Source organism: Tubulanus polymorphus, chromosome 11 (genome assembly GCF_964204645.1).
Source record: "Tubulanus polymorphus chromosome 11, tnTubPoly1.2, whole genome shotgun sequence".
Taxonomy (NCBI): Eukaryota; Metazoa; Nemertea; class Palaeonemertea; order Tubulaniformes; family Tubulanidae; genus Tubulanus; species Tubulanus polymorphus.
In genome coordinates this window covers 11,250,464-11,262,903 of record NC_134035.1, presented here as the reverse complement: position 1 = coordinate 11,262,903, position 12,440 = coordinate 11,250,464, and the positions used below count along the sequence as shown (strand labels likewise).

The window sequence follows — 12,440 nt, the reverse complement described above, 5'->3', positions numbered from 1 at the left end:
TGTAATATTGAATTTCAATTCATTCAGGAATTAAGATGATTTAAATGTTAAAATGTTTAAATGTAACTTGAATATTTTGCTCGACGCTTTATTTCTTTAACAATGGATCTTCCAAATTCTGGATTATATCCAGCACCAGACCGGATTATATCATCTAGTCGTCCAGGCATCCAGTGGCCCAGTCATCTAGTCGCCCAGGCATCCAGTGGCCCAGTCATCTAGTCGCCCAGGCATCCAGTGGCCCAGTCACCCAGTCATCCAGTCATCTAGTCGTCCAGGCATCCAGTGGCCCAGTCATCTAGTCATCCAGTCATCTAGTCGTCCAGGCATCCAGTGGCCCAGTCACCCAGTCATCCAGTCATCTAGTCGCCCAGGCATCCAGTGGCCCAGTCACCCAGTCATCCAGTCATCTAGTCGTCCAGGCATCCAGTGGCCCAGTCACCCAGTCATCCAGTCATCTAGTCGCCCAGGCATCCAGTGGCCCAGTCACCCAGTCATCCAGTCACCCAGTCACCCAGTGGCCCAGTCACCCAGTGGTCCAGTCATACAGTCATCCAGTCGCCCAGTCGCCCAGTCACCCAGTCATGCAGTCGCCCAGTCATCCAGTTGCCCAGTCATCCAACCGCTTCTATCGGATTTATAGATTATGCACCATGGTCCAGTTCCACAGTTCCGAGTTAAGATTTAACTCTGAGTTAACTCATTGAAAATGAACTAACTTCAACTCAAAAGAGTTAACTCTAACTCACAACTGTGGAACTTGGTGAATATTGTTGGATATTAGTGACGGATTTAGAATATGCTTAATGCGTGATTTTAATCAAAACGTGGAACTTAAATTTTTCTGTCGCTTGCAGATTTATTTATATATATATGCAAAATACGCCAGTTATAAATATTTACATAGAGGGTCGACACGAAAAGTTCGTGAAGTTCGATTGACGAGTGACGAATTGACGAAATTGACGAAATCGTATTTTGGGGTTTTTAGGCACTACAGGGTCCCAGGGGCCCGTGACGATGTAAAATAGGTGGTTTAAACAGGTGACCGGATGCGGGCCCGATGGTGATGCTAGCAATTCCAAAGGTTACGGCAAAACCAATTTACTTAAAACATAAACAAGGCTTCCATAAACAAGGCTTCTAATAGACTTCCAAATCTATCTATGTCATGTAGCGCCCGGTCCTAATGGGGTTATGACCTATTTCATGACATCGAAAATTGTTTGTCGGTCATCCACAACGCTTTAAAAAAGGTGTTTAAAAAAACTTTTTTCGTCAAATTATCAACTGTGCAACGTAAGCACTTTCACTGACATATCAATTATTGCTCAAATCATTTTAAGATAAAAACTTCTGCAATTAATCAACACTCGGCGATCTATATGAGTATTAATTTATGAGCAACAAGAATCGATTGCCGCAGTAGTTGATGTCCTACTGCACACTAGCGACACACGGTGGATCCTCACTGCCACAAGTGGAACCCTCTATTTTCACAGTAATTGGTCAGGGGCGTATAGCCACCTAAAATTCATCGGTGCGACAACCCGGAGCGCCGAAGGCGCGTATATCATACGAGCACTTATCTGTTATATAATTGCTCGTAGGTATTGTTATGTGACCCGAAGAAAAACCGAAATATCGTGGGAGAGCGTGTCCTTCCTCAACTCCGCACGACGACACAAATTGAATTTTGACCCGAGACCAAAAATAAATAAACAACTCATGTATATATATTCCGAAATCTAGATACTCACATCTATTCTATTAGACTCGTGCGTATATCGACACCTTTTACAAATCTGTGTTTCCTAATTTCTTGAGTGTGTTCTTCCCCGTTGTTCTCCCGGCTGCTCTCCCGGGTACTCTCCGACTAGTTCAGCTATGTATCTTATTTTTATACCTTCAAAATTTGGTTTCCAAGGAACTATTCTCGTGACCAACGCCACCACATTTGGGGAGGGCCGACGACCAACCTCGGGACCTGATTCGCCCACCAGGCCCCCAAGAATTAATGTTCTTAGCAACCTGGTTAAGAAACAAGCCCGGAGTCGTCTCGGTTTCCAAACGTAGACGTTGACACTTGACTAATCCCTTAGGATCTTTACTATTGTCTTGAAAACTAAATCCAAAATATTTCTTATTAATCCGAGACAAAAACTGAACCAGTAACAAAAGCAAATAAACATTACATAATCATTAAGCCAATACGTGCCCGTTTGTGAATTCCTACTGAACAATAGCAAATAGACATCGAAAAACCATTAGTCAAAACATGACCGTCTATCCCCTAGAAGATAACTATTTTCGCTTAGATTCAAATTTACCAATTTTATACTACTTCCAGAATTCTTGCCCGGAATAAAACATTCATGTTACTACAAGAGCCTGTCAAAATCACGAACTAGAAAAATATAAGGCAAAACTGAGTACCCCTCAATACACTAGTGGTAGGCCGGATCTGCCACTGGCCACTGACTTATTGATAAAGAAATAGCAGAACTGATGTTAGCTTATTGTACAATCAATACTCTCTCGATTTTCTCGGTTTCCATCTTACGGCATTTCAGCAGAATTTTCTTGGTCAAATCCTTTATTTTGGTCAATTTTTAAAATGTATAAAACACCTACAGAATCATTGAAATGTAACCAGAAGTTGCTCTAAAGTAATATGAAAAAGGTTTGCTGAATTCGGCAACTTTGATACTGTGAGATCAGGTGCATGGTCCAGATGTGATACTGTTGAAATCACAAAACTCGCTGGAGTCGGGCGGAAACGCCTCCGAATGAAATACTTTTGCACCACTGACAACTTCAACAACTTGACGTTTTAGCATAACGGGGTTTTCAATTATTGGTGCGACATTATGTCGCAGTTGTCGCACAGGTGGCTATGCCCCTGTTGGTGTCCCTAAAAATTTGAGGAAGAAAATTAAATGTGTATCTTTGCCCAAAATATCAAAATATGTTTTACGTGAGGCGAACTCACTGGGCACTTAGATTTTCAAGGTTCAAGGTCATGCACTGATTTACTACTCTCCTTCTACCATGCGTTTTCCTGTATAGAACTGATACCGTAGATATTTTCCAACCCGTTTTACTATAACTTCACCATTTACAACGAATTCTTGTAGGTAACGAATATTGATATTCAATTTAGTTAGATTTATTACACAATGAAAAATTCGCAAAATCTGAGTAAATTGTGTTTGATATCTGAGCATTGATTTTCTATTCACTTTTAACAATAGATATCACAAATGAATTGTAGCTGTAATAAGGTCTTTAATGATTTTTTTATGTTTATATTAAAGTTAGTTCGATTTTTCTAATACAAAAGATGTCATGGTCAGTTCCAGTACATTCTCAAACAGCCAGTAGTGCACTCTCGATCAGTGGATGAGTACAATCTCACTGTCAGTCAGTCCAGTACTATCTGACATTCACGACAGTTGGTACACTCTCAATTAATGCTGATGAATCATGAATTCTACTCGAATGCAAATCGGTCGAACTTATAGCAGTTATATTGTTCTTATGTCTGTCGCTAACAGGTCTGGAATCTACCGTACTGTGTCACTGGTCATGCTGCCTTTCTTCTTCGTGTTTGGAGGGTTTGGAAATTCAGCTACTTTCCTGATAATGATAAGTCGCAGATTCCGCAGTTTATCTTACGCTAACTATCTTATCATTTTGTCAGTCAGTGATTTCACGTTCTGTTTCAATTTTACACTGATGCCTGTTTTACAGTTTGTTCTCTTGCGCGTTAAAGGTGGTCCTATATTCTTGATGAATTCAGTGATCAGTTGTCAAATATATGAATGTGTAATGGGGATTGCTGTCGGCACAAGTTCGTGGTTAATAGTAGCAATATCTCTAGAACGTACGGCAGTTGTGCTCTTCCCGTTCACATCTCGTTTGATATGTACACCGAGATTCGCTAGATTTGTTATACTGATAATCACTGCGATGAATCTACTGGTTATATTAATCACACCTGTTTTGTCGATATATTTTTCCAACAAGTTTTTCGGATGTTACTATAAATTATTTGACCAAATAAGACTTTTCACCATAACTCTCATCTATGATGTCATTCTACCGTTAACATTGATCATTACATCAAATGCTGTAATAATATTTCAGTTATTCAGAGGTTCAAAAATGGTTTCGTCCGATCAGAAAACTACAAAATCAAAACGTACAACAATAATGCTAGTAACAGTTTAACTCGCATTTGCAATATTTGCACTTCCAACCACTATTACTACATATTTGCCAATATCATTGGAGCTGAGAAGTTTTATATATGATATTTTCATTCAGTTTCAAATGCTTAACTATGTCATAAATTTTTACATATATCTTTTGTTGGGACGAGAAATTCGTGAATATTTCTGTATGAAAATCCGTTGTAGGAATTCAATGAAATAAGCATTGATTCAACTTTATCCGACATATAAACTCAAGAAAATGGTCGATGAAAAATGTCAATGGATCTATATACACCTGTTTTTAGAAGACGCGTTAAGAATGATGTTAAAATTATGACATTTCATCCCAAACGGACGAACCTTTGGTACCAAAAGCTCAATTGGTTTTGAGTAGTTTAGTATTTGTCTACCGATTCTCGGAATCCAGCCTGAAGACCAGTGAACAAATTTGTTCAGATCTATTTTTGTGTACCTGAATATGGCAGTAACAGTAAGAATGATATTGATTTTAGTAACTACATAACTTCTTCGAGGCTCTAATTCATAACACAATAAGCAAATATATTGAGTCGATAAATCTAAAATAAAAGTTTTGCTAATTCTTTCATCAAAAATGTACGTGGTATTCATCAGATCCATTCTACCGGTAAAATTCGAAATTGTTATATGTAGTTTAGTATATTAGTAGTTCATGCGCTTCATTATAGATATTTTCACAGCTAAAGAACTCCACAAAAATATTTAATAAGAAATCCATCTCCAGTACGCTATAAAAAATTGATTTCGGGACGCTTCGATAGCTTGAGCAAATTCAATTGGCAACCAGATACGTTACCACAAGCGTCACAAACTCCTCAGTAATTACTGGGTTCGAACCCGGGACACCCTGGTACATCCTCCATTAAGCATCAGGGCCACTCGTTCAAACCCAGTAATTGCTGATACTGATTCAGAGTGGTCCTGATGCTGAATAGAGAATGTACAGGGGTGTCCCAGGTTCAAACCCAGTAATTACTGATACTGATTCAGAGTGGTCCTGATGCTGAATGGAGGATGTACAGGGGTGTCCCGGGTTCGAACCCAGTAATTACTGATGCTGATTCAGAGTGGTCCTGATGCTGAATATATAGAGGATGTCAGGGGTGTCCTTAATCAGTTATCAGTAATTACTTTTGTTAAGATATCAACATTTTACCGTACGGTGCTGTCTCTACGCTCATCGTTAGCGGGATTTTATACACTAACATTAGTCAACTCTGGCAAGCTAAGGTCACGGAGTATAACTGGACAGCACGTCGATTGCCAGAGTTGACTTTAGTTAGTGTATGAAAATCCCGCTAACGATGAGCATAGCGGCAGCACTGTACGGTCTGGACACCCCTGCACATCCTTTATTCAGCATTTTTACCAGTTTCACCGGAACAGAGAGGTTTTCTATATGACATTTTTGCACAATTCTATGTTTGTAACTTTGTGGTAAATTTCTACATATATCTTTCAGGGACGAGAAATTCGTGAATATTTCTGTATGAAAATCCGCTGTATAGAAACTCAGTCAAATAACCATTGATTTCAAGACTGATTCATTTAATTTAATGCAACTTTTTTCAAATCTATATTTATGCTTTACTTTTTTTGCCCTTAAATATGAGACATTTCCAGTTAGTCATAAGTATGGTTGAGAACGATAAGTGGGTATTATTAGTGGAGTAGTCAACACACGCCGGGACCACACGTGATTGGTCGCCACCATCACTGACCGGTCACCACACTGACGGAACGAAGGGCGTACTCTTTTATGACCTCCGAAGTCTCCGTCCGAAATCTCCGGTTGGCTCCACACAAATTCCAAAACACACCACTTCGACAGAAAGGAGGTTTCGGAGACTCCAAAAAGTCACGTGACCAATAAAAGAGTACGATTGGAGGCAAACGGATTCTCCGATCTGATAAAAGAGTTCGCCCGAACTGACGAAGTCAGGCATGCGAGAGGTCGCAGGTTCGAGTCCGGCTAAGCATAAAGATTTTTCCCTTTTTACCATTTACCACCTAAATTATCATCGATAAACGTAAATAGCGCGATAAAACGAGTTAATCTATTTCATCGCACGATAAAATGACTTTCTCGTTTTGTCGCGGTAATTGTCGGTAATTTTCCCCGTTCCGAAGGCCTTCGGACGTTGATAGATCTTTCTCTATTTAACAAGGGGACTGCCAAAAATTCAAGGTGACAATCCCCAAATGGGTCATCGATCAGACGTCATAGTTAAGTAGAAGGCTTGGGTTAACAATGGCCACAAAATATTTCTATAACCGTGCGACTCCAAATCAGTCAGGATTCAAATGCGTTTACAATTGCGAACAGTAAAACCACTAGAAAAGAGCGAAAGAAGAAAATTGGAATTAAATAGAGATTTATTTACATTGCAATATACATCTTATATATTACTATAATCGCTTTTGAATGGCATATAAATTGTAATCCTATGTTTTTCATTCAAAACAAGAGCCCTCAACTGGAATGCGTACATCAACAGAGTTTAAAACATGCACATACACTTGGTCATGACTGACGAATAGATGGTAAATCCAAGCGCAGTACACTAATACCATTGACTCCGCTAGCGACGGGGCCTCCAATAATGCATATATCCCAGGCAGATTTTTCCTTCTCCAATTATTCAGACTGGCTATCTAAATCCAAGGCAAGCGGAGTTTACGATACAATCAATTAAATAAGGGATCATTCATTTATTACGTACGCATAAAATTTGAATTTTTCAACCCCCCCTCCCCCTCTGTATGCAAAATCGGCCATTTTTTCATATACATTAAGCATTACGGTACACAATTGCACTGACCCCTCCCCCTCCCTTGATGCGTACGTAATAAATGAATGACCCCTAATCTGAGACTATTTTACTCTCAATAAGCTCTGATGTTTGTTATGTACTATACATTAAAAATTCATACTGATATATCAACCACCATGAAATATAGATACATTTTATAGTTATCTCATGAATGATATAAACACATCGGGCCAACTGCACATCGCTGCTGACTTGAGGTTACGAGATGATGAAGCCAAATGCATGCAGCACTGCAAAACCAGAAATACACATGTACTCCTATCTTTTGATGTATTACAGCAAATTATGTTGAACGAACGGTTGTCCAAACGTTTTCGGATTTGCTAAAAAACGTGTTTCGTAGCAAAATGTTTTTCTACGTTATTTCGCTGTTGCGCTGCATGCGTTGGGCTTTATATTTGTTTTACAGTGGAACCTCGTTATAACAATCGACGGTATCCGTTATCGCAAACCTCCAGTTTCAACGCGAATATACAGTAAAAGACCTATAGATCGGGTTGTAACAAACAAGATTTTCTGGTCCCAGTTCCTTCCTTGTAACGAGGTTCCAATGTATGTTAAAAACGACTTCAGTGCTGAAGCTGATGAAGAATCCACTTCGAAGAATCAACAGTACAAACATTTCTCAAGTGACCAAATGTTACTGAAATGTGTTCCTCCCTCCCTAAACATCTACCAGGTATTTATAGTCTACCGACTTACAAATTGTGGTAAAGTTACTGCCATACATGACTGAACGAAATTTCTGAAAATATTTGAAAGCGTCCCAATGCCTCGACCAGCCTCTCTTGTCGAATTGATCAAAATCTGACCACCGTTTCAACTTCTAAGACGATCCATTTCTAGCACTTCAGCACTGAACTTGTTATACGTATTTATGTAAAATGAGAATGAATATTCGAAATGAAATGGAGGCAAATCTGCAGCAGTGAAATGTTCTTTAACGTTGTTCATCGGCAATCATCAATCAACTCATTTTTGCGACGTAATTGCCGTCGACAGCCTACAATATGAAGAAAAATATATATTTATCATATTATACGTAGAAATATTCTTTTAAATAATTTTAGGATGATGGGATTTATTTTGGATAACGCAATGTACCCAGTGGTCAAAGGTCTTGGTACACAGTATTGAAGTATTTCTTCTTTCTGCTGAGCTCATAAGTTGATCCGGCCAACAGCCTATCTACCCTGTATATTATATGAGCCCCATGTTCTGACCATCTGTTGTGAGCCAACTGTACTCAATATAAACCTAGTCTCAGCCAGACATAGAGCCTTCGCATACTCTGCCCAAGTACTCTGGAATTCAACCTAGTCCTTCAATCAATCAATGCTTTTTAATCTAAGCTCAAAACCCATTTGTTCATCAAAGCTTTAAAAAGTAAGAAAAATAATTTAAAATACTAACCATTCCATAGCATCGTCCAATCCTTCGCCTTTCAGGGCCGATGTTTTGAATATTTGGTAACGTCTGTTTTTGATTGCTGGTAATCCTAACGAATTCGCTACTTCCGACGCGGTCATCGCACCCTGTAAATCCTGTTTGTTCGCCAACACGACCAGAATAGCCTTCTTCAATTCATCCTCCTGGATAAAAGAAAACAAAGTTGGCTCGTAATATTCATCTTTCTAGCTTCTGTTCACTATAAAACAGGACCCTAGCCATCGTTTTTACGTAAAATTTACCTCTAACATCGAGACGAGTTCCTGTTTCGAGATGCCGATCCTATCCTTGTCCATACTGTCCACTACGTATATGATAGCATCGGTATTTGAATAATAACATCTCCAGTAAGGCCTGAAAATAGTAAGCAAAATTAATTAATTTTACTTGACACAATGAGCACAATAGATCTAGAAGAAAACGATACTTTCTATTATCATTCATCTAGTTGATACTTTCTATCATTATTCATCTAGTTGATACTTTCTATTATTATTCATCTAGTTGATACTTTCTATTATTATTCATCTAGTTGATACTTTCTATTAGTATTCATCTAGTTGATACTTTCTATTAGTATTCATCTAGTTGATACTTTCTATTATTATTCATCTAGTTGATACTTTCTATTAGTATTCATCTAGTTGATACTTTCTATCATTATTCATCTAGTTGATACTTTCTATTATTATTCATCTAGTTTATACTTTCTATTAGTATTCATCTAGTTGATACTTTCTATCATTATTCATCTAGTTGATACTTTCTATTATTATTCATCTAGTTGATACTTTCTATTAGTATTCATCTAGTTTATACTTTCTATTAGTATTCATCTAGTTGATACTCTCTATTAGTATTCATCTAGTTGATACTTTCTATTATTATTCATCTAGTTGATACTTTCTATTATCATTCATCTAGTTGATACTTTCTATTAGTATTCATCTAGTTGATACTTTCTATTAGTATTCATCTAGTTGATACTTTCTATTATTATTCATCTAGTTGATACTTTCTATTAGTATTCATCTAGTTGATACTTTCTATCATTATTCATCTAGTTGATACTTTCTATTATTATTCATCTAGTTTATACTTTCTATTAGTATTCATCTAGTTGATACTTTCTATCATTATTCATCTAGTTTATACTTTCTATTATTATTCATCTAGTTGATACTTTCTATCATTATTCATCTAGTTGATACTTTCTATTATTATTCATCTAGTTGATACTTTCTATTAGTATTCATCTAGTTTTTATTTTTATGGCCACAGTAACACTGTTCACTGCTGCTGATTTATGAGTTATCTCATAGTTCCAGTTCTGCCATCATTGCCCATACAAGTTATCTCATAGCTGATCCTTCTAACACGCTGATAGCTTATTTACATCTTGGCACACGGGAATGAAACAGTTCTCGATTGACTGGCAACGTGAACAAACTCTGCTTCATTCTCAATGATCAGTTTTGAAAAATGTATAAATCCTCAATGCCGCCAACTACGAGATAACTTGTGGAATCAACTGAGACTGCAGTGAATGTAAAATTAACACCCCACTTCTACTTATTTGATTGTGTGAATTTGCCAAGTCGATTATCATTTGAAATCGGGGTTCTTACCGAATACTAGTTTGACCACCGAGATCCCACACTTGAAATTTGATATTCTTGTACGTCACAGTTTCGACGTTGAAACCAATAGCTAAAAAAAAAGAGTCAAAACTTCAGTTATACAATGAATGCAAACGAAAGGAAAACTACAAATTTTTGTAACTTTTTTGGAACATGTTCCATGTTCGTAGTTTAATGGATAAATACGGCTTGATCGATCTCACGTGACAAATCAATATAGATTATGCGTTCATCAATGCATAAAGCAAATTAATGCTTAGAGGCAAATAAACAATATTATAATAGACAATAGCTTCATTGGGAAACAATGCGCAATGATGTCTGGCTATTTGATCAGGACCTAGCGCCATTGCAGCGCCACGAGCTTGGTTTGTATTGCGCGTACTGAAAAGACCCCTAACCGAGTCAGGTGGCAACAGATTTCGTCAAATCATCCGCAGTACGTTGTAAGCAACAAAAATTGACCTACACATCGTAATGTAGTCCGATAACAGAGATCCTGGAAATGACCTGTAAGTAAGAATAAGTTAACTACTCGGACTCCGCAAGCTCCCCTGCACAGTGGGCATACCAGAGCCTTGGCTCGTTGCTAAAAAATCTTTTCTTTGGAATGATGTCGACTGAGCTTTTTCTTCCATCAGTTTCTCCAATAATCATTAATAATAATAATAATCTTGAATATTTGGTTGTAAGCCGACACTTTATCATTAATCAGTACTTTCATATTTTGGCTCGAAAGATCCATATACATCGATATATAAACCAGCTTTCCGATCTCCTTTGCAAAATCACTTACTAGAGTCACAAGATTGTCATGCGATTGCTAATTGGTCACAAGGAACCGGCAACAAAAACAAACCAGCCATGTTAACCCTTTCAGTGCGTCTACACCGCAGTGCTGTGTATAAATCAGTGATAGATTTTGCTAGTACACCGCACTGCAGTGTATTGATGTAATTAGTAATTAATTATCTCTCTTGAAAAATGGCAGCACGTGTCAAACATAGTGAAATACTAGTAACTAACGATACACTGCGCCGCAGTGTAGACACACTATAGTGGTATTCCCGTTGTTCAACACACTAGGGTGGAATTTTCAAATTATCTCCAGCACTATAGGGTATTAATTAGTCAGCACTGAAAGGGTTAAAAAGATAGCAGAGTCTAAGGTCTTGTAATGAAACTGGATGCAGAGTGGAGATAATACGTACTGGGTATAGTGGTCACAACTTCACCGACTTGCAACCTGTAAAGAATCGTCGTTTTACCGGCGCCGTCCAAACCGAGGATCAGTATACGTCGTTCATTCGATCCCCAAAGACTCGAGAACAAACTCCAAATTCCACCTGCAAAATCAATAAAGAAGAATTGTCATCGTTACAAAATCCTGGAAGATGCTCAAAGCTAAATCCACCGGTTAGCCTAACATTTTTAAAATGGGGCAATGTTTCTCAATAATAGTGGAACCTCATTATGAAGACCTCCTCGGATTTTCAATCCTCGAATTTGCAGTTAATATATTTTGAGGCCTAAATTTCATGGTGGATATAATGAACTAGGCCCTGGCTTAGGTCATAACAACCATATATTCTCTGGTCCCCTGTGATTTTTTGGAACAAGGTTTCTGTCCCGCTGCCCCCTCCTCCGAGCTCTCTTTTAAATACCCACTAACAGACGCCTCTCGACTCAGTAATAATAATGTTTTAGTTCTGCTGCCTGTATCTGTTGTGGCGTGCTGGTCATTCTAAAGAGCACCTCAAACATATGCATGATCTGAATGAGATATGGCACCCGACATTCGTCCCAAAAAGTTTAAATCGAAAGAAGAGACATTTTTCGAAATTGAGTACTACTACTTACTAAGAGTAAGTACTCTACTACATTTGTGAAATTGAATTGAATTGAAGAACTAGAAAACTTGTTTTCATTCTAATTTCAACGAGATCTAAGGGTACGATACACGAAATATAATTTCAACACGTTTCCTACTATCGGTATCTTGTAGACTGATAGCGACATACCCATTATTTTACTTGAGAATATGTAATTTGAAGCTGGAAAAATGCCGGAAAAATTTTTAGATCGCGATGCGGAAGTTGACGTGTGGCAGTCCGACTAACTACTGCACGGAACAGTTGTAATTTGTAAATTAACCATAAAGTGCTGCCTCTATGCATATCGTTCACGGTGAATGTGCGAACTAAGTCATTACACGCATGCCACAGTAGGAATATTGCCCAGTTCAGTTAGTTCGAAAATTC

At 38.0% G+C, this 12,440-nt stretch overlaps 1 protein-coding gene across 1 annotated transcript; it reads right to left on the bottom strand.

The window, feature by feature from the left end:
• Positions 1–6,624: 6,624 nt before the first annotated feature.
• Positions 6,625–12,289, bottom strand: LOC141912784 (ADP-ribosylation factor-like protein 1). Its single transcript, XM_074804179.1, has 6 exons — positions 12,201–12,289; positions 11,391–11,525; positions 10,168–10,249; positions 8,782–8,893; positions 8,504–8,682; positions 6,625–8,093 (listed from the first exon to the last, which is right to left on the bottom strand). Exons 1-6 carry the CDS (start codon positions 12,202–12,204, stop codon positions 8,063–8,065), a joined length of 543 nt encoding a protein of 180 aa, XP_074660280.1. The 5' UTR covers positions 12,205–12,289; the 3' UTR covers positions 6,625–8,062.
• Positions 12,290–12,440: the final 151 nt, after the last annotated feature.

Excerpts from the sequence above, each read along its gene's own strand:
- LOC141912784 (XM_074804179.1), bottom strand. Across the intron at positions 8,894-10,167 it reads GGTGGTCAAACTAGTATTCG|GCCTTACTGGAGATGTTATT; the intron begins GTAAGAACCCCG and ends TACTATTTTCAG. Across the intron at positions 8,094-8,503 it reads TTGGACGATGCTATGGAATG|GCTGTCGACGGCAATTACGT; the intron begins GTTAGTATTTTA and ends TTCATATTGTAG.